The sequence below is a fragment of the Macaca thibetana genome, chromosome 10 (genome assembly GCF_024542745.1).
Source record: "Macaca thibetana thibetana isolate TM-01 chromosome 10, ASM2454274v1, whole genome shotgun sequence".
In the NCBI taxonomy this organism is placed as follows: Eukaryota; Metazoa; Chordata; class Mammalia; order Primates; family Cercopithecidae; genus Macaca; species Macaca thibetana.
In genome coordinates, this window is record NC_065587.1 from 66,232,177 (window position 1) to 66,256,014 (window position 23,838).

At 50.2% G+C, this 23,838-nt stretch overlaps 2 protein-coding genes across 4 annotated transcripts in view; both read right to left on the bottom strand.

The window, feature by feature from the left end:
- Positions 1–18,662, bottom strand: part of ZNF341 (zinc finger protein 341) — a 60,795-nt gene extending 42,133 nt beyond the window's left edge. Inside the window, exons 1-4 of one of the 3 annotated variants that reach the window (XM_050807050.1) lie at positions 18,267–18,662; positions 9,520–9,630; positions 5,266–5,462; positions 2,058–2,207 (exon numbers count right to left, since the gene is read on the bottom strand). In XM_050807050.1, the coding sequence (XP_050663007.1) occupies positions 2,058–2,207; positions 5,266–5,462; positions 9,520–9,630; positions 18,267–18,297 (489 nt within the window). In that variant the 5' untranslated portion in view covers positions 18,298–18,662. Of the gene's footprint in view, positions 1–2,057; positions 2,208–5,265; positions 5,463–9,519; positions 9,631–18,266 lie in introns of those variants that run through there. The other 2 variants (XM_050807049.1, XM_050807051.1) reach the window with 2 other exon arrangements.
- The window catches only part of RALY (RALY heterogeneous nuclear ribonucleoprotein), a 414,018-nt gene that overhangs the window by 322,451 nt on the left and 67,729 nt on the right, over positions 1–23,838 (bottom strand). The gene's annotated exons all lie outside the window — the stretch shown is intronic.

The window sequence follows — 23,838 nt, forward strand, 5'->3', positions numbered from 1 at the left end:
GGAGGTGGAGGTTGCAGTGAGCTGAAATCGCACCACTGCACTCCAGCCAGGGCAGTTGAAGTGAGACCCTGTCTCAGAAAAAAGAAAAAAAAAAAAAAAAAAAACCCTGGCTTTGGAGTCTTAAGTGTGTTTCCCTGTGTAGCAACCCGGCACACATGTTTCTAGACTTCACTGCTGCAGGAAGAAGTGTGCTCTGTGCAACCTCTCCCCTCCTCTCAAGACAAAGAACTCTGGATTCCTCCAGATTCCAAAGTGTCTTTCTCCCTTGCTGATCTTGCTGTGTGTTCCTTTGCTGTAATAAACCACAGCCATGAGTACAACCACCTCTGAGTCCCGTGAGTCTTTCGAGAGAATCATGAATGTGTGGGTAGTCGTGAAACGCAGCCAGTAACTTCTAGAAATTTATGCTACAAAAAAAAACCAAGCAGGTGGGCAAAGACTTCTGTACATGGATGGTGACTCCAGCCATTTTTATAACAGCAAAAAACAACAATGACCTATATGTCTATACATAGAAACTTGGCTAAACAGAAGATGTCCTATCCATATGGTGGAATCCTTTGCAGTTGTTAAAATGATGGTACTGCTGGGTGCAGTGGCTCATACCTGTAATCCCAGCACTTTGGGAGGCAGAGGGAGGAGGATCGCTTGAGCCCAGGAGTTCAAGACCAGCCTGGCAACATAGTGAGACTCTGTCTCTAAAAAAAAATTTTTTTTAGGCCAGGCACGGTGCGGTGGCTCACACCTGTAATCCCAGCACTTTGGGAGGCCAAGGCAGGCAGATCACTTGAGGTCATGAGTTTGAGACCAGCCTGACCAACACAGTGAAACCCCATCTCTACTAAAAATACAAAAATCAGCTGGGTGTGGTGGCGCATACCTGTAATCCCAACTACTCAGGAGGCTGAGGTAGGAGAATCACTTGAACCTGGGAGGCAGAAGTTGCAGGGAGCCAAGATCACACCACTGCACTCCAGTCTGGGCAACAGAGCAAGACTCTGTCTCAAAAAAAAAAAAGAAAAAAAAAAAGAACAAAAACAAAACTCAGGCTGGGGCAGTGGCTCACGTCTGTAATCCCAGCACTTCGGGAGACCAAGGTGGGAGGATCACTTGAGGTCAGGAGTTTGAGACCAGCCTGGCCAACATAGTGAAACCCCAACTCTACTAAAAATACAAAAATTGGGGCCGGGCGCGGTGGCTCAAGCCTGTAATCCCAGCACTTTGGGAGGCCGAGATGGGCGGATCACGAGGTCAGGAGATCGAGACCATCCTGGCTAACACGGTGAAACCCCGTCTCTACTAAAAATACAAAAAAAAAAACTAGCCGGGCGCGGTGGCGGGCGCCTGTAGTCCCAGCTACTCGGGAGGCTGAGGCAGGAGAATGGCGTAAACCCGGGAGGCAGAGCTTGCAGTGAGCTGAGATCCGGCCACTGCACTCCAGCCTGGGTGACAGAGCAAGACTCCCGTCTCAAAAAAAAAAAAAAAAAAAAAAAAAAAAAATTGGTTGGGCACAGTGGCTCAGCTCATGCTTGTAATCCCAGCATTTTGGGAGGCCGAGGTAGGGAGGTCCCCTGAGGTCGGGAGTTCGTGACCAGCTGGACAACATGGAGAAAACCTGTCTCTACTAAAAATACAAAAAAAAAAAAAATAGCTGGCTGTGGTGGCACATGCCTGTAATCCCAGCTATCAGGAGGCTGAGGCAGAAGAATCACTTGAACCCAGGAGGCAGAGGTTGCAGTGAGCCAAGATCGCACCACTGCACTCCAGCCTGGGAAACACAGTAAGATTCCATCTCAAAAAAAAAAAAAAAAAACAAAAAAAACAAAAAAAGTCAAGATAGCTGCACTGTATTGACAAAGCCCCACATGTTCTGGATCCCCACCTAGATGTAGCAGCTTCCCACCTATAGCAGAGCTGAACAAGGGGAAGCTGATAGCCTCCCTCAGCATCAGGGAGAGCTGGGGCCAGGCCCCCTTTATTCTACAAGATTCTGAATCTGCAGGAGTTAATGTACAGGTCTGGAATCAAGACCCTGTGAGAAGCCCACACCTTCTTACCTGCACAGGTGGGGGGCCCTGGGGCATGGGCTGGTCCAGGGATGTGAAGGCTGACATGGCAGACATGAGCACATCATCGCTCACCAAGATGTTCCCCTGCACCAGGGTCTGGATCAGTGGGGACGGGGGCACTGTGATGTATGTGGAGATCTGGACAGTGGGAGAGACAGAATGAGTGAGACAGAAACAGAGAGAGAGAGACAGAGAGAGAGACAGAGTGTGTGTGTGCACATGTGTGCGTGTGTGCATGTGTGGACATGTCTGAGGCTCTGTAAGTAAGCCGAGGGTATGGCACAAAAGATCCCGGTTCTGGAATCCCACAGACCTGGATTCCATTTCTACCTCTGCTGCTCCCTGCTGTGTGACCCTGGGCAAGTCACTTTACCTCTCTGTACCTCCATTTAATCATCTACCGAATGAGGAGGATAAGGCTGGGCATGGTGGCTCACAACTGTAATCCCAGCATTTTGAGAGGCTGAGGCAGTTGAATCATTTGAACCCATTTTGGGAGGCTGAGGCAGGTGAATCACTTGAACCCAGGAGTTCAAGACCAGCCTGGGCAACACGGTGAAACCCTGTCTCTACAAGAAAAATACAAAAATTAGCCAGTGTGGTTTTGTGCACAGCTGGTGTGGTTTTAGAGACTCTGTCTCTAAAAATAAACAAAAACAGAAAGAAAAAACAATGAGGAGAATAACTCACATCTCTCTGCAAAGTACATACCCTATGACTCAGTAATAATACTTCCTTGTATCAGCCGGGCACGGTGGCTCACGCCTGTAATCCCAGCACTTAGGGAGGCTGAGGTGGGCAGATCACGAAGTCAAGAGATCAAGACCATCCTGGCCAACGTGGTGAAACCCCATCTCTACTAAAAATACAAAAACTAGCCAGGCATGGTGGTGCATGCCTGTAGTCCCAGCTACTCAGGAGGCTGAGGCAGGAGAACCGCCTGAACCTGGGAGGTGGAGGTTGCAGTGAGCTGAGATCGCGTCACTGCACTCCAGCCTGGCGACAGAGTGAGACTCCATCTCAAGAGAAAAAAAAAATACTTCCTTGTATCTATCCTAAAGAAACACTGAACACATGTCCACAGAAGTCCACAAGTATCTTAGGTCAAGAAGAATATCCGGTCTGGCGCGGTGGCTCATGCCTGTAATTCCAGCACTTTGGGAGGCCAAGGCAGGCGGATCACTTGAGGTCAGGAGTTCGAGACCAGCCTGGCCAACAGAGTGAAACCCCGTCTCCACTAAAAATACAAAAATTAGCTGGGTGTGTTGGCAGGTGTCTGTAGTCCCAGCTACACGGGAGGCTGAGGCAGGAGAATCACTTGAACCTCAGAGACGGAGGTTGCAGTGAGCCAAGACCAGCCTGAGCTATAGAGTAAGACTTTATCTCAAAAAAAAAAGATAACAGAGGGTGAGGGGAATATTTTCTACTAGCAAAACTCATAGTCAAGCAGTGAGAAAAATGACTATGTTTTATGCCAGAAGATGCCTGTTTCAGTCTCTATGTCCTATAGGTCTGGGGTGAAGGCTTTCATTGTGATGACAGAAATGATACCTGTACAATGAATGAAGATAATGTTCTAAAGAGATAAGGAAAGAAAAGGAAGTCAGTTGAAACTCTGACCCCTTGACCTGGCATCCTGAGATATGCCCAGCCTCCTTTATGAGGGATCCTTTAATCTCTCTATGAGCCCGCCACCCAGGGTGTCTTTGCTCCAGAACCATGTTTTTGGCTGAGGACTTTGGAAGCTTCCCCAGATGCCTCCAGCCTGGTCCTCTGCTCTGGCCTCCAGACTTGGAAATCTACATTGTCTACTTCCTCACTGCCTCCGCTTAAAGGTCGCAGGCATCTCAGCTTCAACGGGCCCAGTTGAACTCCTGACATCCCCTCAAAACCTTCTCCTCACAGCCTCCTCCTTTCAGTCAGTGGCAACTCTAAATCAGGAGTCCCCCGTGACCCTTCCTGATCTCACACTCCTCACCCAGTCAATTCACAAGTTCTGTCAGCAACACCTTCAAAGTGTTTCTAAAATCTCATTTTCTTACCACTTCCACTGCCAACACGCTGGTCAAGCTACCTGCATCCACTGCCTGGATTTGTGCCACAGCCCCTCAACGGGTCTCCTGGCCTTCTCTCTTGCCTTCCCTCAAAACCTATTCTCTGTCCAGCAGCCAGAGTGACCTGATTAAAGTCACCATGTCCCTCCTCTTCTTAACAGCCTCCAATGGCTCCCATCTCATTCTCAGTAAAAGCCGCAGTGGCTGGGCATGGTGGCTAACACGTGTTATCCCAGCACTTTGGGAGGCCGAGGCGAGGGGATCACAAGATCAGGAGATCAAGAGTATCTTGGTCAACATGGTAAAACCCCATCTCTACTAAAAATACAAAAATCAGCCGGGTGTGGTGGCGCGCACCTGTAGTCCCAGCTACTCTGGAGGCTGAGGCAGGAGAATCACTTGAACCCGGGAGGCGGAGGTTGCAGTGAGCTGAGATCACTCCGCTGTACTACAGTCTGGGCAACAAGAGCGAAACTCCATCTCAAAAAAACAAAAAAACAAAACAAAAAAAAGCCCCAGACCCTACATGATCTGCCAAGACCCTCCTGCTGCCTCTCCTATCACCTCCCACCTTCCTACTTACTCACTCATTCCCAGCCACTCTCACCTCTTCATAGTTGCTGGAACAAACCCGGCACACTCCCGCCTCAAGGCCTCTGCATCTGCTGATCCCTGCACCTGGCTCCCACTTCCCCAAACCAGCTGCATGACTCATCCCCACACCTCCTTAGGTCTATCTGGTATGTTCTTCCTACTGATTTAAGTCACTGCAGAAATTATATAGTACTATTGTTTTAGATTTTAAAAATAATAATATATTATCTACTATTATTCTACAATTTGATTTTTCATACAAAACCTTTTATCTGCTATATAGTATTCTTCCCGGTCACCTCTTCACAGAGCCCTTCCCCAAGCACCATAGACAATATGGCAAAACCTCCTACCCCCGTCTGGCATCCCCTATCTCTCTGCATTTAACGTGCTGAAAACAGTACGTGTGCACCATCCATCTCGCCCCATTCCACAAGGGCAGTGACTTGGTCTGTCTTATCCATTGCTACAGCCCCAGTGCCCGGCACAGTGCCTGAGCACGACAGGCCCTCAAAAAAGACACGTTGAATGAATGAATGAACAAATACCTGGCGATTGGCAGGAGGCGGGGCCTGCTGGACTGCTGTGGGTGCTGCCGAAGGTGTGTAGATGCTGTTGGTGGCCAGGGAGACTGTTGCCAGGGCGGGGGCATTCCCCTGGCACTGTTCCCGCTTGTGGGTCATAAACGCTGGCAGCGAGTTGAATTGCTTCTTACACTTCCCGCAGAGAAAGACATCCTCATCATCTGGGGTCACACCCGCAGGGTAGTGGGAAGAGGCCACAGACAAAGGTCAAGTAATGAATAAAAAGCAAGAATATGTCAAGGGGCATCACAGTATGAAGCAGGAGCACTGCAGCTGACCACAAGCAGCAATCTGGGAGGAATGCCGCGACTCGACATGCAGGTGTCAGTCATCAACTATGTGCTTCCTAGGAGTTTTCAAAACCACACAGGTGGCCAGGTGCAGCGGCTCATGCCTGTAATCCCAGCACTTTGTGAGGCCGTGAAGGGTGGATCACCTGAGGTCAGGAGTTCAACACTAGCCTGGTCAACATGGCGAAACCCCATCTCCACTAAAAATACAAAAATTAGTTGGGCGTGGTGGTGCACGCCTGTAGTCCCAGTTACTTGGGAGGCTGAGGCAGGAGAATTGCTTGAACCCGAGAGGCAGAGGTTGCAGTGAGCCCAGATAGTGCCACTGCACTCCAGCCTGGGCAACAGAGCGAGACTCCATCTTAAAAAAAAAGAAAAAAAAACAAGTTCCTGCAGGGATAGCCGTATGCGGCCAGGTATCAATTAATTAGAAATCAAAAAACAGTAAAGTGTGTTCACTACAAAGTTGAGAACTTCAGAATCTTTATCCTGTCTGAATTTATTCATCAGTCCCCAAATGCACCACCTGATCATACTCCTCCATGCCTTTGCATCCACCGTTCGCCCTGCCAGGCTGCCTCTCTGTGGACAACTTGTTCTGCAAGGCTCACCTTGACTATCACCTCTTCCAAAAAGTCTTTTTTTCTTTTCTTTTTTTCTTCTTTTTTTTGAGAGAGAGTTTCACTCTTGTTGCCCAGGCTGGAGTGCAGTGGCACAATATCAGCTCTCTGCAACCTCTGCCTCCCAGATTCATGCGATTCTCCTGCCTCAGCTACCCCAGTAGCTGGGATTATAGGCGTGCACCACCATGCCCTGCTAATTTTTGTATTTTGAGTAGAGACGGGGTTTCACCATATTGGCCAGGCTGGTCTTGAACTTCCTGACCTGAAGTGATCCACCCACCTTGGCCTCCCAAAGTGCTGGGATTACAGGCATGAGCCACTGCACCGGCCTCTCCAGGAAGACTTTCATCAAAAGCCAGCGGCTATAGTTCCTTCCTCTGGCACACCTATCATATAACAGTTTTCTTATCAATACCAGACTGTGAGTTCCCTAAGGGAAGGAAATGTGTCTTATTTATCACCATAACTATAATATCTCCTGGAAACAGAGGAGGTTCTCAATGGATGTTTGTTGAATGAATGAAAAACTAAATGAATGATGAGCTACAGTTAACATCATCCATTGCTGAGGGTCTACCACAGCTATGCAGTCACTGGGTCAAGCACCCAACATGTGGTAGCAGAAATGTCTAATTGTTATTCAATTCTAATTGTACTCTTTTTTATTTATTTATTTTTTTAAGAGACGGGTTGCCAGGCAAGGTGGCTCACACCTGTAATCCTAGCACTTTGGGAGGCCAACGTGGGTGGATCACTTGAGGTCAGGAATTCATGACCAGCCTGGCCAATATGGTGAAACCCCAGCTCCACTAAAAATACAAAATTAGCTGGGCATGGTGGCGCATGCCTGTAATCTCAGCTACTCAGGAAGCTGAGGCAGGAGAATCACTTAAACCCAGGAGGTGGAGGTTGCAGTGAGCCGAGATCACACCACTGCACTCCAGCCTGGGCAACAGAGCAAGACTCTGTCTCAAAAAAATAAATAAATAAAAGGGCAGGGCATGGTAGCTCACGCCTATAATCCCAGCACTTTGTGAGGCCAAGGCAGGCGAATCACCTGAGGTCAGGAGTTCGAGACCAGCCTAGCCAACATGGCAAAACCCTGTCTCTACTAAAAATACAAAAATTAGCCAGGTGTGGTGGCAGGTGCCTGTAGTCCCAGCTACTCAGGAGGCTGACACAGGAGAATCACTTGAACCCGGGAGACGGAGGTTGCAGTGAGACAAGATCGTGCCATTGCACTCCAGCCTGGGCAACATGAGCGAAACTCCATCTCAACAAAAAGAGAGACACGGTCCTGTTGTGTTGCCCAAACTGCAGCACAGGGGCTATTCACAGGCATGATCATAGTGCACACCACTCTCAACTTGTATCCTTCTTATATAATAATACAAATTTCAGTGGGAAACATGGCTTCCTAGTTAAGTAATATATTTCCCAGGCTTCTTTGCAGCTAGGAATGTCATGTGACAGAATTCTGACCAATGGGACAATAACAGAACTGTACGGTATCTGCAACTTCCCCACAAAAGGAAAAGAAAAGGGTATGGACAGGGCACTGTGGTTCATGCCTGTAATCCCAGTACTTTGGGAGGCTGAGGCGGGAGGATTGCTTGAGCTCAGTAGTTCGAGACCAGCCTGGGCAGCACGGTGAGACCCTGTCTCTATTTTTTTTTTTTTTAATTAAAGAGAAGTTTTTTGGACAGGCATGGTGGCTCACGCCTGTAATCTCTGCACTTTGGGAGGCTGAAGTGGGTGGATCACCTGAGGTTAGGAGTTTGAGACCAGCCAGGCCAATATGATGAAATCCTGTCTACTTGTCCAGGTGCAGTGGCTCATACCTGTAATCCCAGAACTTTGAGAGGACGAGGCAGGTGGATCACAAGGTCAGGGGTTCAAGACCAGCCTGACCAACGTGGTGAAATCCTGTCTCTACTAAAAATACAAAAATTAGCTGGGCGTGGTGGTGGCGCCTGTAATCCCAGCTACTCAGGAGGCTGAGGCAGGAGAATTGCTTGAACCCGGGAGGCAGAAGTTGCAGTGAGCCGAGATCGCACCACTGCACTCCAGCCTGGGTGACAGAGCAAGACTCCATCTCAAAAAACAAAACAAAACAAAACACAGCACAAGGGTATGACTTCCACTTCCCTCTTTCTTCCCTTCATGTTTGTTGGAATGTGCAAATCAAAGTGGGAGCTAGAGCAACCATCCGGGGCTGCAGCTTGAGGGCAGTAGAGCCATGGGAAAGAAGGAGTCTGAGTCTCACCATGCCCACCTCAAATGCCCAAATGCCCATCAGGACTTCACATAACACAGAAACAACCTTTAATCTTGTAGAAACCATGGTAAACTTCAATAGCTAGAACCAAATCCCAAGTACTCTCATAAGATTCTTATGAGGCAGAACAATTGTCCCCATTTTACAGACATAGGAACTGAACCACAGAGAAATTAACTCACTTGCCCAGGGTCACAGAGCTAAGAACTATAAGAACAATAATTAAAACCCAGCTGTTTAGCTCCCTGTCCCTAGTGTGATTCCCAAGTACACAGAAATGTTTGTGGAATGAATAAATGAACAGTCTCACATAGAAACTTCCAAAAGAAAGTTCTTACAGGCTGGGTGCAGTGGCTCATGCAGGTAATCCCAGCACTTTAGGAGGCTGAGGTGAGCGGATCACCTTAGGTCAGGTGTTTGAGACCAGCCTGGCCAACACAGTGAAACCCCATCTCTATTAAAAATACAAAAATACAAAAAATTAGCCAGGAGTGGTGGCACACGCCTGTAATCCCAGCTACACGGGAGGCTGAGGTATGAGAATTGCTTGAATCTGGGAGGTGGAGGTTGCAGTAAGCCAAGATCGTGCCCTGCACTCCAGCCTGGAGGACAGAGTAACACTCCGTCTCAAAAAAAAAAAAGAAAAAAAAGGGCCCTTACAGTCCTGGCCCATAAACAGGAGAAATTCATTCTCAGCCTATTCTTTCCACAGAAGGGAAGTTGAATAATCACTTCTAGGGCAAAGGCACAGGCATTGTTGTCAGGCATTGGGGCCCTTAGCCATTCCCTGCATCACGATCCCATCTCCCCACATTTACTAAGCAATTGAGAGTGGCGTCCTCAGAGCTAAGCAGAGAAAGGCATGAGCCCAAAGATCCAGGCTGGGAGGTGGGGGAGAAGTTTAGGCACCAGAGCATGTCCTGGGGACCACAGCAGGCATTTCACTCCCACAGCCCAGCACGAGCTCCACCTACTCTTCGCAGGGAGCCATTCACTCTCCCACTGGTAAACCTGAGCAGATACTCACCCAATGGCTGGATAGCAGGCGGCGCGTTGACACTCTGGCCTGTCGGATCAGGGACTGCTCCTTGGCCATCCAATAATGACTGGACAGCCAGAACGGTCTGATTGTCCATTCCTGAAAAAAGAAATGCAGCCTCTTTGGAAGGTAGGCCCAGCGTCATGCTCTGACACCACCCTTACAAGCCAGACCCACGGCAAAACCCCTGTGGCGGCTGGGTACGGTGGCTCACACCTGTAATCCCAGCACTGTGGGAGGCTAAGGCGGGAGGTCGCTTGAGCCCACGAGTTTAAGACCAGTCTAGGCAACATAGTGAGACTCCACCTCTACAAAACAATACAAAATTTAGGTAGGCGTGGTGGTGCATGCCTGTGGTCCCAGCTACTAGGGAGGCTGAGGTAGGAGGACTGCTTGAGCCTAGAAGGTCAAGGGTACCGTGAGCCATGATCATATCACTGCACTGCACTGTACTTGCTCTTGACAGAGCAAGACCCTGTCTCAAACAAAACAAAACCCTGTGGCAAGGATGGCTCCTATGCCCCAATATACATTATCTCCTGTTTCCACTGTGAGAGAGCCCAAGATTTTGGGCTGGAAAGATGGCCCCCAAATAAAGGTTACACTTCCCAGGCTCTCTCACAGTTAGGGAATGACTAAGTTCTGGTCAAAGGAATATAAATGTGCTATGTGGCAGCTTCTGGAAAGTTTTCTTAAAACTGCCTGATATGTGACCCTCTTCTTTGTCCCATCCTCCTTTCCACTTTCCAGAATAAGAATATGGTGGTAGCAACTCAATCCACCATCCTGGATCATAAGGACAAACCTTAGGATCATAGGATAAAAAGCTGGATGAAGCCAAGCGCGGTGGCTCACGCCTGTAATCCCAACACTCTGGGTGGCCAACGCGGGCAGATCACCTAAGGTCAGAAGTTCGAGACCATCCTGGCCAACATGGTGAGACCCTGTCTCCACTAAAAATATAAAATTAGCTGGGCATGGTGGTGTGTGATTATAATCCCAACTACTTGGGAGACTGAGGCAGGAGAATTGCTTGGATCCAGGAGGCAGAGGTTGCAGTGAGCCGAGATCGTGCCACTGCACTCCAGCCTGGGTGACAAGAGCGAAACTCTGTCTCAAAAAAAAAAGCTGGATAAATCCTGGGCCTCTGAGAACCTTGTAGAACATAGCCATCCTCCTATCCTAGACTGCCTTCCTCTGGAATTTCATGTGAAAGAAATAACCTTCCAGCCTGTTGAAGCCACTGCGACGTGGGGCCTGTCTTACTCATGGCTGACTCTCATCCTATGTGACAAAGTCCCTCCAGAAATCATGTTAGCCAGTCGTCCTCATGCACACCCCGCAAACCCCACAAATCTGTGTGCACGTGGGCATCCTTGTCTTCCTTATTTCTCAATGTGTCCTTGTCTTTTTTGTTCCGCAATAAACAATAGACTCTGAATTGGTGGCTGGGGAGTCGAGAAACTGATTTCTTCCAGGTTTTCTAATCAGTTATCACAGTTAAAGTTCACAGTAGTACACTGCCTGGCCATGTCACTAGCCGGATGAGAGGCCTCCTCACATCTCAGTGGCCACCAAGGCACACTGCACCCCTCCCAAAAGACCCAGATGGTGCCTCCTCTCTATGACCCCACAGCCAATGCTCTGCCTCCAACCTCTCAGCTCTTACTGGGATGTCTGCCCCAGCTTCTAACTACAATACAAATTGAAAGCATCAGACCAGCTATCTCTGGCCAGGTGTGGTGGCTCACGCCTGTAATCCCAGCACTTTGGGAGGCAGGGGCGGGTGAATCAAGAGGTTAGGAGTTCAAGACTAGCCTGGCCAAGATGGTGAAACCACATCTCTACTAAAAATACAAAAATTAGCTGGGCATGGTGGTGGGCGCCTGTAATCCCAGCTACTAGGGAGGCTGAGGCAGAGAACTGCTTGAACCCGGGAGGCGGAGCTTGCAGTGAGCCGAGATCACGCCACTGCACTCCAGCCTGGGTGACAGAGTGAGACTCCATCTCAAAAAAAAAAAAGTTGAAACCATCAGCTCCTGCAGCCAAACTGAATCCATGCTTTCCCTTGTCACAATGCAGGCTGTGTCCCTCCTGACGCCAGCCCTCCCCCTCATCTCCTCCTGCTCCTCAGAAGCCGCTCTCCACCAACTCTCACCACACTGTGCCTGGGAACCATCCACAGCTACACACGATCAGCCTCTCCAGAGTGCCTTCCTGAGAACTCACCTTTCCATCTCTCCTCCCTTCAACAGCAAGGATCCCATGAGGGTCCCCTACACCTTCTATCTCTTCTACCACCTTCCAGTTCTCCTCCCCCACTCTAGTGGGACTTAAGCCCTCCACCATCTGGAACCACCTCTGAAAAAACGACAAAGTGAGAAAATCATGACAGTGAAAGACACCTGACCTAACCAACCCCTATCTTGCCTTTAACCTCCAAACTGCCCTTAGTCATCCCTGGGCTTGGGCCAAGATAACTATCGGAGAAATTTAGTTCACGGTTTATTTTTTATTTTATTTCATTTTTGAGACGGAGTCTCGCTCTGTCGCCTAGGCTGGAGAGCAGTGGTGCAATCTCGGCTCACTGCAAGCTCCGCCTTCCGGGTTCACACCATTCTCCTGCCTCAGCCTCCCGAGTAGCTGGGACTATAGGTACCCGCCATCACGCCTGGCTAATTTTTTTGTATTTTTAGTAGAGACAGGGTTTCACCGTGTTAGCCAGGATGGTCTAGATCTCCTGACCTCACAATCTGCCAGCCTCAGCCTCCCAAAGTACTGGGATTACATGCAGGAGCCACCACGCCCGCCCTCCCGGCCTAGTTTACAGTTTAAATGATAATAGCCTTTCCCCAAAACTAGCCCTCCTTTGTAAAGCTAATGAAAGACCACCAGGTTAGGAGGATAAGAGGATCCTAAATTCTGCTAAATTGTAGACATAAATATTACCAGCCATTATTCCAGAGGTCACAAGATTTGCAACTTCCCCAATTATTCCTGCAGATAATATCATTATCATTATTATTATTTTGAGATAGATCTCCCTATGTTGCCCAGGATGGTCTCAAACTGTTGTGCTCTAGGGATCCTCCCACCTCGGCCTCCCAAAGTGCTGGGAATACAGGTATGAGCCACTATGCTTGGCCAACTTTTTTTTTTTTTTTTTTGAGACAGAATTTCACTCTTGTGTTGTCCAGGCTGGAATGCAATGGCGCAATCTCGGCTCACTGCAATCTCCGCCTCCCAGATTCAAGTGATTCTCCTTCCTCAGCCTCCCAAGTAGCTGGGATTACAGGCATGTGCCCCCACGCCTGGCTAATTTTGTATTTTTAATAGAGACAGGGTTTCTCCATGTTGGTCAGGCTGGTCTCGAACTCCCGACCTCAGGTGATCCACCCGCCTCAGCCTCCCAAAGTGCTGGGATTACAGGTGTGAGCCACCACGTCTGGCCCCAACATCATTATTATAGAACCTAAGATTGGCCTTTTGAGACATCTTTTCAGATTTTTGCATTTCTGACAACCAATGGCTCCACCCAGACCCGCCAATGAGTCCTGCAGCCCCACCCGGAAGCAGACTCTGCATGTAGGAGGGCCATTTTTCACAACCCTATGATTGCACCCCCAACCAATCAGCAGCACCCATTCCTTTGCCCCTCAAACTATCCTTGAAAAAAACCTAGACTCTGGCCAGGTGCAGTGGCTCACACTTGTAATCCCAGCACTTTGGGAGGGCGAGGTGGGTGGATCACGAGGTCAGGAGATCGAGACCATCCTGGCTAATATGGTGAAACCCCGTCTCTACTAAAAAAAATACAAAAAACTAGCCGGGCGAGGTGGTGGGCGCCTGTAGTCCCAGCTACTCGGGAGGCTGAGGCAGGAGAATGGCGTAAACCCGGGAGGCGGAGCTTGCAGTGAGCTGAGATCCGGCCACTGCACTCCAGCCTGGGCGACAAAGCGAGACTCCGTCTCAAAAAAAAAAACAAAAAAAACAAAAAAAACAAAAAAAAACTGGAAACAGTTCAGATGTTCTTCAGTGAGTGAATGGTTAAATGGTGGAATAGCCATACTATGGAATACTACTAAGCAATAAAAAGGAACAAACTATTGCTATACACAACTTGGATGAATCGCTAGGGAATTATGATGCGTGAAAAAAGCCCAGCCGGGCGCGGTGGCTCACGCCTGTAATCCCAGCACTTTGGGAGGCCGAGGTGGGCGGATCACAAGGTCAGGAGATCGAGACCACGGTGAAACCCCGTCTCTACTAAAAATACAAAAAAAATTAGCCGGGCGCGGTGGCGGGCGCCTGTAGTCCCAGCTACTCAGGAGGCTGAGGCAGGAGAATGGCGTAAACCCAGGAGGCGGAGCTTGCAGTGAGCCGAGATCGCGCCACTGCACTCCAGCCTGGGCGACAGAGCGAGACTCCGTCTCAAAAAAAAAAAAAAAAAAAAAAAAAAAAAAAAAAAAACAAAAAACGAAAAAAGCCCATCTCAGTGGTATATACTTTATGATTTCATTTACATAGCATTCTTGAAATCACAAAACTTTACAAATGGAGACAGATTAGTGGTTGCAGGCATCAAGGATGGTGGGAGAAGGGGAGGATTTAGGGTGTGGCTATAAAAGGGCAACCCCTTGGAGTGATGTCCTGTTCTGCATATTGACTGGTGGTAATATACTGTAGTTTTGCAAAATGTTACACCAGGGGAAATGGGGTAAAGGACACGTGGGATCTCTCTTTATTATTTCCCACAACAGCATGTGAATCTACAGAAAAAGTGATTTCAAAATAAAAAAATTTAAACAAATGCAGGGTGGGTACAGTGCCTCATGCCTGTAATCCTAACACTTTGGGAAATCAATGTGGGAGGATTGCTTGATGCTAGCAGTTCAAGACCAACCTGGGCAACATAGCAAGACCTCATCTCTAGAAAATTTTAAAAATTGGCTGGGTGTGCTGGCATGCACCTATAGCTACCTGGGAGGCTGAGGTGGGAGGATCACTTGAGCGCATGAATTTGAGGCTGCAGTGAGCTATGAATGCACTACTGCACTCCAGCTTTGGAGACAGAGCGGGATCCTGTCTCTACAAATAAAAATACAAAAGGCTGGCTGGGCACAGTGCCTCACGCCTGTAATCCCATCACTTTGGAGGCCGAGGCGGGTGGATCACTTGAGATCAAGAGTTCAAGACCAGCCTGGCCAACGTGGTAAAACCCCGTCTCTACTAAAAATACAAAATTAGTCAGGCGTGGTGGTAAGTGCCTTGTAATCCCAGCTACTCGAGAGGCTGAGGCAGGAGAACCACTTGAACCTGGGAGGCAGAGGTTGCAGTGAGCCAAGAGCGCACCACTCCAGTCCAGCTTGGGTGACACAGTGAGACTGTCACAAAAAAAAAAAAAAAATTAAGTTAAATTAAATTTAAAAGGCAGCCTGGGCCAGGCTCAGTGGCTCATGCCTGTAATCCCAGCACTTTGGGAGGCAGAGATGGATCACTTGAGGTCAGGAGTTCGAGACCAGCCTGGCCAACATGGTGAAACCCCCTTCTCTATTAAACATACAAAAATTAGCCGGACGTGGTGGCATGCGCCTGTAGTCTCAGCTACTCGGGAGACTGAGGTACAAGAATCACTCAAACCCAGGAGGTGGAGGTCTCACTGAGCCGAGATTGCACCACCGTACTTCAGCCTGGGAGACAGTGTGAGACTGTCTCAAAAACAAAAACAGGCAGCCTGTGTAAAACTGAACTCGAATTAAATGTCATCCTCCACCCCAAAGTTTGTTCTCACAGTAATCCTCATCAAGGAGAACAGGGCACCACTGTCCACACATCTACAGCCTCTGGGGCACCCCTTGGGTCTTCCCTCAACCCACTGCTCCCCCTCTCCACTCCCCATTTCTGGTTCTTCAGCAAGTCTAGCTTATTCTGCCTCCCCAGTACATCTCAAATAAACTTTCTTTCCATCCCCACAGTTGTTCCCCAGCCCAGTTCTCTGCTGTACAACCTCCACCCCGACCCCCCACTGCCACTCTGGCCCCCTCCAGTCTGTTCCAGAGCAGCTTCGGTGAACTTTATAAAACACACATCAAGGCCGGGCGCGGTGGCTCAAGCCTGTAATCCCAGCACTTTGGGAGGCCGAGGTGGGCGGATCACGAGGTCAGGAGATCGAGACCATCCTGGATAACACAATGAAACCCCGTCTCCACTAAAAATACAAAAAAATTAGCCGGGCGTGGTGGCGGCGCCTGTAGTCCCAGCTACTCGGGAGGCTGAGGCAGGAGAATGGCGAGAACCCGGGAGGTGGAGCTTGCAGTGAGCCGAGATCGTGCCACTGCACTCCAGCCTGGGCGACAGAGCGAGACTCCGCCTCAAAAAAAACAAAAAAAACAAAAAAAAAAACCCACATCACATTGTACTGCTCCCCTGCTGAAAATCTTTTGTTAGCTCCACACTGATCCCAAGATAAAGTTCAGCTGCTCCATCAAACCCCATCTCTAGCAGCTCACCCACACCGAGCTTCTGTGAATCCCAGGAGACTTCTCTCCCCATGGCTGTGAAAATGCAGTTCCCACTGCCTGGGCCATTCTCATGCCCCCCCTCCCCGAGATCTCCACAGTCCTGCTGCCCTTTCTTCACCCAACATGCATCCCACTGTCCTAGGAATGGATTTCTCTTTAACTGTCTTCATTACTCAAAACACAAACACATTCTTGCAGTAAAAATTCCAACAATGAGGAAGTCCAAACAGCCTAAAGAGAAAGTAAGCCTCACCCCATTCTACTGGCCTCTGGGAGGGAACTACCACTGACCCTGGCCTTCCTGATCCACCACCCCCCAGCTTATGTTATTCACCGTAGGAATGGCCAGCTGAGGTCATCTTATTTTACATGACCTTTTCCATAATTCTGTCATTTCTCTAATTGCTTGTTTTATAACTTCTCTCCTCCACCAGACTGCAGGGCAGAGACTACGGGGAGTGTCTGGCTCAGTGAGTCTTCTGAATCGGAACCCCACTAGATGGAGGCAGGCCATCCCCCTTCCCCCCCATTTCCTGGTGCGAATTGTGATCCTTCAAGAAGAGAAGGGAGTCCTGGAGCAGTGGCTCACGCCTGTAATCCCAGCACTTTGGGAGGCTGAGGTGGGCAGATCACTTGAGGCCAGGAGTTCAAGACCAATCTGGCCAACATGGTGAAACCCCATCTCTATTAAAAATACCAAAAAAAAAAAAAAAAAAAAAAAAAAAAAAAAAATGGACAGGCGCGGTGGCTCATGGTGGCAATCCCAGCATTTTGGGAGGCCGAGGAGGGCGATCAGGAGGTCAGGAGATCGAGACCATCCCGGTTAACACAGTGAAACCCCATCTCTACTAAAAATACAAAAAAAAAAAAAAACTAGCCGGGCGTTGGAGCGGACGCCTGTAGTCCCAGCTGCTCGGGAGGCTGACGCAAGTGAATGGCGTGAACCCGGGAGGCGGAACTTGCAGTGAGCCGAGATCGCGCCACTACACTCCAGCCTGGGCGACAGAGCGAGACTCGTTTCCAAAAAAAAAAAAAAAAAAGAAAGAAAGAAATTAGCCGGGTGTGGTGGCACACGCCTGTAGTCCCAGCTACTTGGGAGGCGGAGGCACGAGAATCGCTCGAACCCGGGAGGAGCAGGTTGCAGTGAGCCGAGATCGCGCCACTGCACTCCAGCCTGGGCGACAGAGTGAGACTCTGTCTCAAAAAAATAAAAAAGTGCAGGGAGTGGCTGAGGATCTCCTAGGAAGCTGCAGGACTCAAAGCTTCAGCTTCATCCCTCCAGTCCAGCACTTCGAGTTTGTATCCTATCTGTATACTCATCTCATCCCACTCCTCCAAGACCAAACTTGGTCTGTATTTCCCACAATGTCTATTCTATGTCATGGCCCCGAGTCGCTAAGGCTGCCCTTCCTCCCCGACTCCCAGCAGGTGTACACATGGAGGTGCTCAGTGTTTGCTGTCTCCAAAGCCCACAATTTTGAGCCTGAGCACCAACCCCATCCTAGGTTCTTGCAGAGCACTGGACAGTCCGTCGGCACCCAGCGTTGGCTGGCGTGGGTCTGGGAGCACCACGTCCCGGCCGGGCACACCGCCGGCACCCACAGTGTCGGCTGAATTTGTAAAACTGCACCGGCCACGGTGCACACTTCAGGCGCCAGGTGTTTGCTGGCTTAGGTCCCTAAGCTCTGAGTCCAGACTGTGCACACAGGTGGCGCCTCTGCTGCTGTGGTCTGATCTTGAGACCACGTCCTAGCACGAGGCATATAGTCCAATCTGCAGAAGTTCTTCGTGGTCAGGCCGCCGAGGCCCTCCGGCCCGCAGCTGCGGCCGCACCCCCGTCCCGGGCCCCGCGCGCCGTCTAGCCGCCTCCCTGGCCGCGGCTGTTCCAGATCGCCCCGCCGTCGCCTCCCGCGCGGTTCCCTGCAGGGAGCCCCTCCCGCGCCCGCCCGAGGCCAGTAAGGCTGGCGCTGTTCCGGGCCCGGGCCCTCTCCCCGCCGGCCCGGCTCTCTCCGGCTGTTCCGGCCCCGGAGCTCCCCCGCCGGCCCTCAGCTCCCGCGCTGTTCCCGCCCGCGCCCCTCCCGCCCCGCGGCTGTTCCGGCCCCGGCGCCCTCCGCCCCGCGGCCGCCGCGCGCCCTACGCCGGGCGCTGCGAGGGCGCGGCGGGAGGGAGCGGCAGCGCGGAACAGCCGCCTCCCCTGGCCCCGCTGCCCCTCACCCTCCAGGGCCTCAAAGATCGCCTGCGCCATCTTGGAGCCGCCGCCGTCGCCGCCACCGGAGCCGAAGCCCGGCTACGCGAGCATTGTGGGAGCCGCGGCGGCTGAGTCAGGGCCGCCAGGGGGCGCCCAGGAGCCGCTGCCTAGGCCCCGGCCATGGAAACCCAACCTCGGCTCGCGGGACCCCAGCATCCTTAGGCTGCCCTGGCTCCACTCGATAACCCAGTCACCGGGCCACCGAGTGTGGACCCCGCCTCACTTGAACGTCCAAGTCTACGCCGACCTTATATCCACCGCACACGCGGAACTTCCCATCCGTATTATCTAAACCCACATCCCCATCTCACCGGACTGGACCCCCTAACTCTGACACAGAACCCCCCATTCCCACTGCGCGTGGGTCTGCAGCACGGACCCCGTTTCCACTAAGCACGGTATACCCCGACTCTGCAACAAACCGTGACCTCTATCCCACCTCACCCAGACCACCCAACTGTCACAGGGATCCCCAAACTGCAACATAGATTCCCATCCCTCATCCCCTGTTGGAAGCGTACCGCCCTACTACCCAGCTCAATTCTGCCTGTTGGGAGCCCGCCTCCGCCCCCAGAGTAGCGGGGACTACCGGCACATGCCACCATCTCCTGCTAATTTTTATTTTTTATTTTTTTTATTTTTTTTATTTTTTTTTTATTTTTTTTTTTGAGACGGAGTCTCGCTGTGTCGCCCAGGCTGGAGTGCAGTGCCCGGATCTCAGCTCACTGCAAGCTCTGCCTCCCAGGTTTTTACGCCATTCTCCTGCCTCAGCCTCCCGAGTAGCCGGGACTACAGGCGCCCGCCACCTCGCCCGGCTAGTTTTTTGTATTTTTTTTAGTAGAGACGGGGTTTCACCGTGTTAGCCAGGATGGTCTCGAACTCCTGACCTCGTGATCCGCCCGTCTCGGCCTCCCAAAGTGCTGGGATTACAGGCTTGAGCCACCGCGCCCGGCCTTTTATTTTTATTTTTATTTATTTTTTTTTTGAGACGGAGTCTTGCTCTGTCGCCCAGGCTGGGGTGCAGTGGCCGGATCTCAGCTCACTGCAAGCTCCACCTCCCGGGTTTACGCCATTCTCCTGCCTCAGCCTCCTGAGTAGCTGGGACTACAGGCGCCCGCCACCTCGCCCGGCTAGTTTTTTGTATTCTTTAGTAGAGATGGGGTTTCACCGTGTTAGCCAGGATGGTCTCGATCTCCTGACCTTGTGATCCACCCGTCTCGGCCTCCCAAAGTGCTGGGATTACAGGCTTGAGCCACCGCGCCCGGCCTATTTTTATTTTTTGTAGCGATCAGGGTTTCACTATGTTTCCCAGGCTGGTGTCAACTTCTGGCCTCCAGTGATCCTCACTGGGATCACAGGCGTGAGTCTCCGTGCTGGGGATCGCATTATCTCTTAAGTAACTCCATCTCTTCACCCTCCATCCCTGCTTGTCAGGACCCCATTTTTGTCACATAAACCCCCAATACACACCCCAGCCACTCCTAGCCCAGCCTCCGAGGGGTCCTATCCTGGTCACACAGAATGAGAGGTGCTCCTCACTGGGACTTCTCTCACACACACAGACCCCTCTCATCTTCATTCACCCTCCATCAACTGCTTATTAACGGCCTGTTGTGCACCAAGTCCCTAATATTGCCAGAGTCACGGTAGTCCTTTCCCATGGAGTTAGAGGTGGGAATTTTTTCTCCAAGACACTACACCCTACCTCCCTTCCTGGGAATCTTGAAGGGCACACCCCAAGCTGTAAGCGTCCCCTTCCATTGCCTCGCTGGCAGGGTAAAGTCAGGGTTCCTTCCTCCCTCTCTCTAACATGCTCACTGATCCAATGGCCTCAGATTCTCCCCTCTTCCCTGCAAGTTTCTCAATATAACTATTCTTTGTTTGTTTGCATCACCAAAGCCTGCCAAGTATACCTATTATTTGCTTTTGTTTGTTTGTTTATTTATTATTTTTTGGTTTTTGAGACAGAGTCATGTTGTGTTGCCAGGCTGGAATGCAGTTGCCAATCTCCGCTCACCGCAACCTCCACCTCCCGGGTTCAAGAGATTCTCGTGCCTCAACCTCCTGAGTAGCTTGGACTACAGGCGCCTGCCACCATGCCCGGCTAATTTTTGTATTTTTTGCAGAGACAGTGTTTCGCCATGTTGGCCAGGCCGGTCTCAAACTCCTGACCTCAGGCAATTGCCCGCTTCAGCTTCCCAAAGTGCTGGGATTACAGGCGTGAGCCACCACACCCAGCCTGTTTTAGTTTTATTATTCAAATAAGAAATGAATATGTTCACATTTATTTGATTACTTTCAAAATATTTGTTGAGCACCTACTGTGTACTAGACACCATTCTAGATGCTGGGGATGCAGGCATTAACCAAAAGACAAAAATCCTCGCCTTCATGGAGTCTCAGTCTAGCTAAGTAAGATGGGCTGTAAACAAGGGAAAAAAGAGAGAGAGAGAGAAAGAGAAATTTTCTATGACTTTAAATACTTTTTTTCCAGAAGGAGGGGAAGCTACTTTTAGACAGAATGGTCAAGGGGAGCCTGTCTGAGGAAGTGGACCTGAGAAATGAGCTGGAGTCAGCAATGTGAAAAGCGAACAGAAAGGCAGACAGACCAACAAGTGCAAAGGCCCTGAGGCCAAAATGAAAGGAAGCCAAGAACTGTAAAGGGGCAGCCAAGGGTAACAAGTGATGTATGGGTAGAGGGAGATGTGGATAGAGAGATGGACTGCGCCACAGGAGGGTGGAGGTTTTATTCTGAGGGTGATGAGAGGCACTGGACAGTAAAAGAGTCACTAACTTAAGCCTTGGCAGCTTCCCACATATTTCCATACCACCAGGTGCATATGCAGAGTAGATTTTCATCTTCTCTGCAGGCCTTTGCACATGCTGTTCTCTCTTGCTAAAATGCCTAGAACAACAGGAGCTTGGCCAGGCACCATGGCTCATGCCTGTAATCCCAGCACTTTGGGAGGCCCAGGTGGGCAGATCACCTGAGGTCAGGAGTTCAAGACCAGCCTGGCCAACATGGTGAAACCCCGTCTCTACTAAAAATACAAAAATTAGCCAGGCATGATGGTGCGTGCCTGTAATCCCAGCAACTTGGGAGGCTGGGGCAGGAGATTCACTTGAACCCGAGAGGCAGAGGCTGCAGCAAGCCGAGATATGAGCTACATATGCCTGTAGTATACCTGTTGTCTCAGCTACTTGTAGCCGAGATCTGGGCTACAGAGCAAGACTTCATCTCAAAAAAGAACCCCAACACACACAAATTGGACCCCAAGGCTTAGCACAGAGGCAACTTGGGAAATGCTTGACTGAAAGCTTGACCGATGGAACAACTGAATGAGTTTCAGGGACATAGAGCCCCACCTCTGGCAGGCTCCCCAGTCAGGCTCCCCCCACTCCAAACTTTCCACCCCTAACTGGCATCTCTTCATCCAGCAAACACTTATCAGTCACATGTCCAATTCCCTTGGGGCTACCTGATTGGTGCTGAACAGAATCCAATCACAGCTTAGAGACTCCTGGGGTAAGTAATGTAATAATTCCAGGCAAAGGGTCAAGCAGGGAGGAGGGAGAGTGGGAAATGTCCAATGTCCCACTCCACAATGAGTGCTCCAGCCAGCCTAGAAAAGTTAACTTCTCTATGGGGAGGGAAGAATCTCAAGGTGAAATCAGACTCCCAGCTGAGTCCCCACAAGGGGAAGAACGTGCTGACACACAAGGCAATGCTGGGTCCTGACATCTTGTTAGGTTGGTTGGTGTTGATAGTAAGCAGCAAAGCATGTGACTGTTATGGATTGAATTGTGTCTTTCCTGTAAAATTCATATGTTGACATCCTAGTCCCTAGTACCTCAGAATGTAACTGTAACCTGAGTCTTTAAAGAGCTAATTAAGGGGCCAGGTGCGATGGCTCACATTTGTAATCCCAGCACTTTGGGAGGCTGAGGCAGGCGGATTAGCTGAGGTCAGGAGTTCGAGACCAGCCTGGCCAACATAGTGAAATCCCGTTTCGACTAAAAGTACAAAAATTAGCCGGGCATGGTGGCGCACACCTGTAATCCCAGTTACTCAAGAGGTTGAGGCAGGAGAATCACTTGAACCTGGAAGGCAGATGCACCACTGCACTCCAGCCTGGGTGACAGAGCAAGATTCTGTCTCAAATAATAATAATAAACAAATAAATAAAGAGCTAATTAAGGTTAAATGAGGTCCAGCCAGGCACGGTGGCTCACGCTTGTAATCCCAGCACTTTGGGAGGCTGAGGTGGGCCTTGGAGTTCAGCCAGGTCAGGAGTTCAAGACCAGTCAGGCCAGCACAGTGAAACCCTGTCTCTACTAAAAATAAAATAAATAAATAAATAAATAAATTAGCTGGGCGTGGTGGCGGGCACCTGTAATCCAGCTACTCAGGAGGCTGAGGCAGGAGACTCACTTGAACCCGGGAGGCGGAGGTTGCAGTGAGCCGAGATCATGCCACTGCACTCCAGCCTGGGCGACAAAGCAAGACTCTGTCTAAAAAAAAAAAAAAAAAAAAAAAAAGGTTAGGGCCGGGTGCCGTGGCTCACGCCTGTAATCCCAGCACTTTAGGAGGTCCAGGTGTGAGGGATCACTTGAGGTCAGGAGTTCAAGACCAGCCTGACCAACATGGTCAAACCTCATTTCTACTAAAAATACAAAAATTAGCTGGGCGTGTTGGTGGGTGCCTGTAATCCCAGCTACTCAGGAGGCTGAGGCAGGAGAATGGCTTGAACATGGGAGGCGGAGGTTGCAGTGAGCCAAGATCACACCAGAGTGCACTTCAGCCTGGATGACAGAGCAAGACTCTGTCTCAAAAAAAAAAAAAGAAAGAAAGAAAAGAAAGAAAGAAAGAAAAGAAAGCACTCAGGAAACAATCCTTGGCACACAGGCAGTACTCAGTACTCTACTCTCTCTAAGTGCTCACTGGGCAAAGGTGAACAAACAGGCCCTGCCCTGAGGAACTCAGAGTTACGTAAAATTAAAATAGTCACCAGACAATAAGTGTCCCCATTATTGCAACTCTTTACCCTTAGCACTGTGCGGGGCCCCTTGAGGGCAGAAACTTATTTATCTACGTGAGAAAGGGCTTAGCAAAAGAGAGCACCCAGGAAGAACTCGCAAAACCAGATAGTTTCCAAACACCTTCTGATGCCGGGCCATGTGTCAGGACTTAGTGACTGACTCTTCATGGGACCAGAAGTAGATTTCTAGAAGTTCTGTTGGGTTCCTTTTCAAATCTGCCGTTAAATAAATAGCTTTTTGCTCCCAATATTGATTTTTTAAGTTTTAAATTTTGTAAGCACAATTTTTTTTTTTTGAGATGGAGTCTTGCTCTGTCGCCCAGGCTGGAGTACAGTGGTGTGATCTCGGCTCACTGCAACCTCCGTCTCCTGGGTTCAAGCGATTCTCCTGCCTCAGCCTCCTGTGTAGCTGGGACTACAGGCGTGCGCCACCACGCCCAGCTAATTTTTGTATTTTTAGTAGAGACAGGGTTTCACCATGTTGACCAGGCTGGTCTCG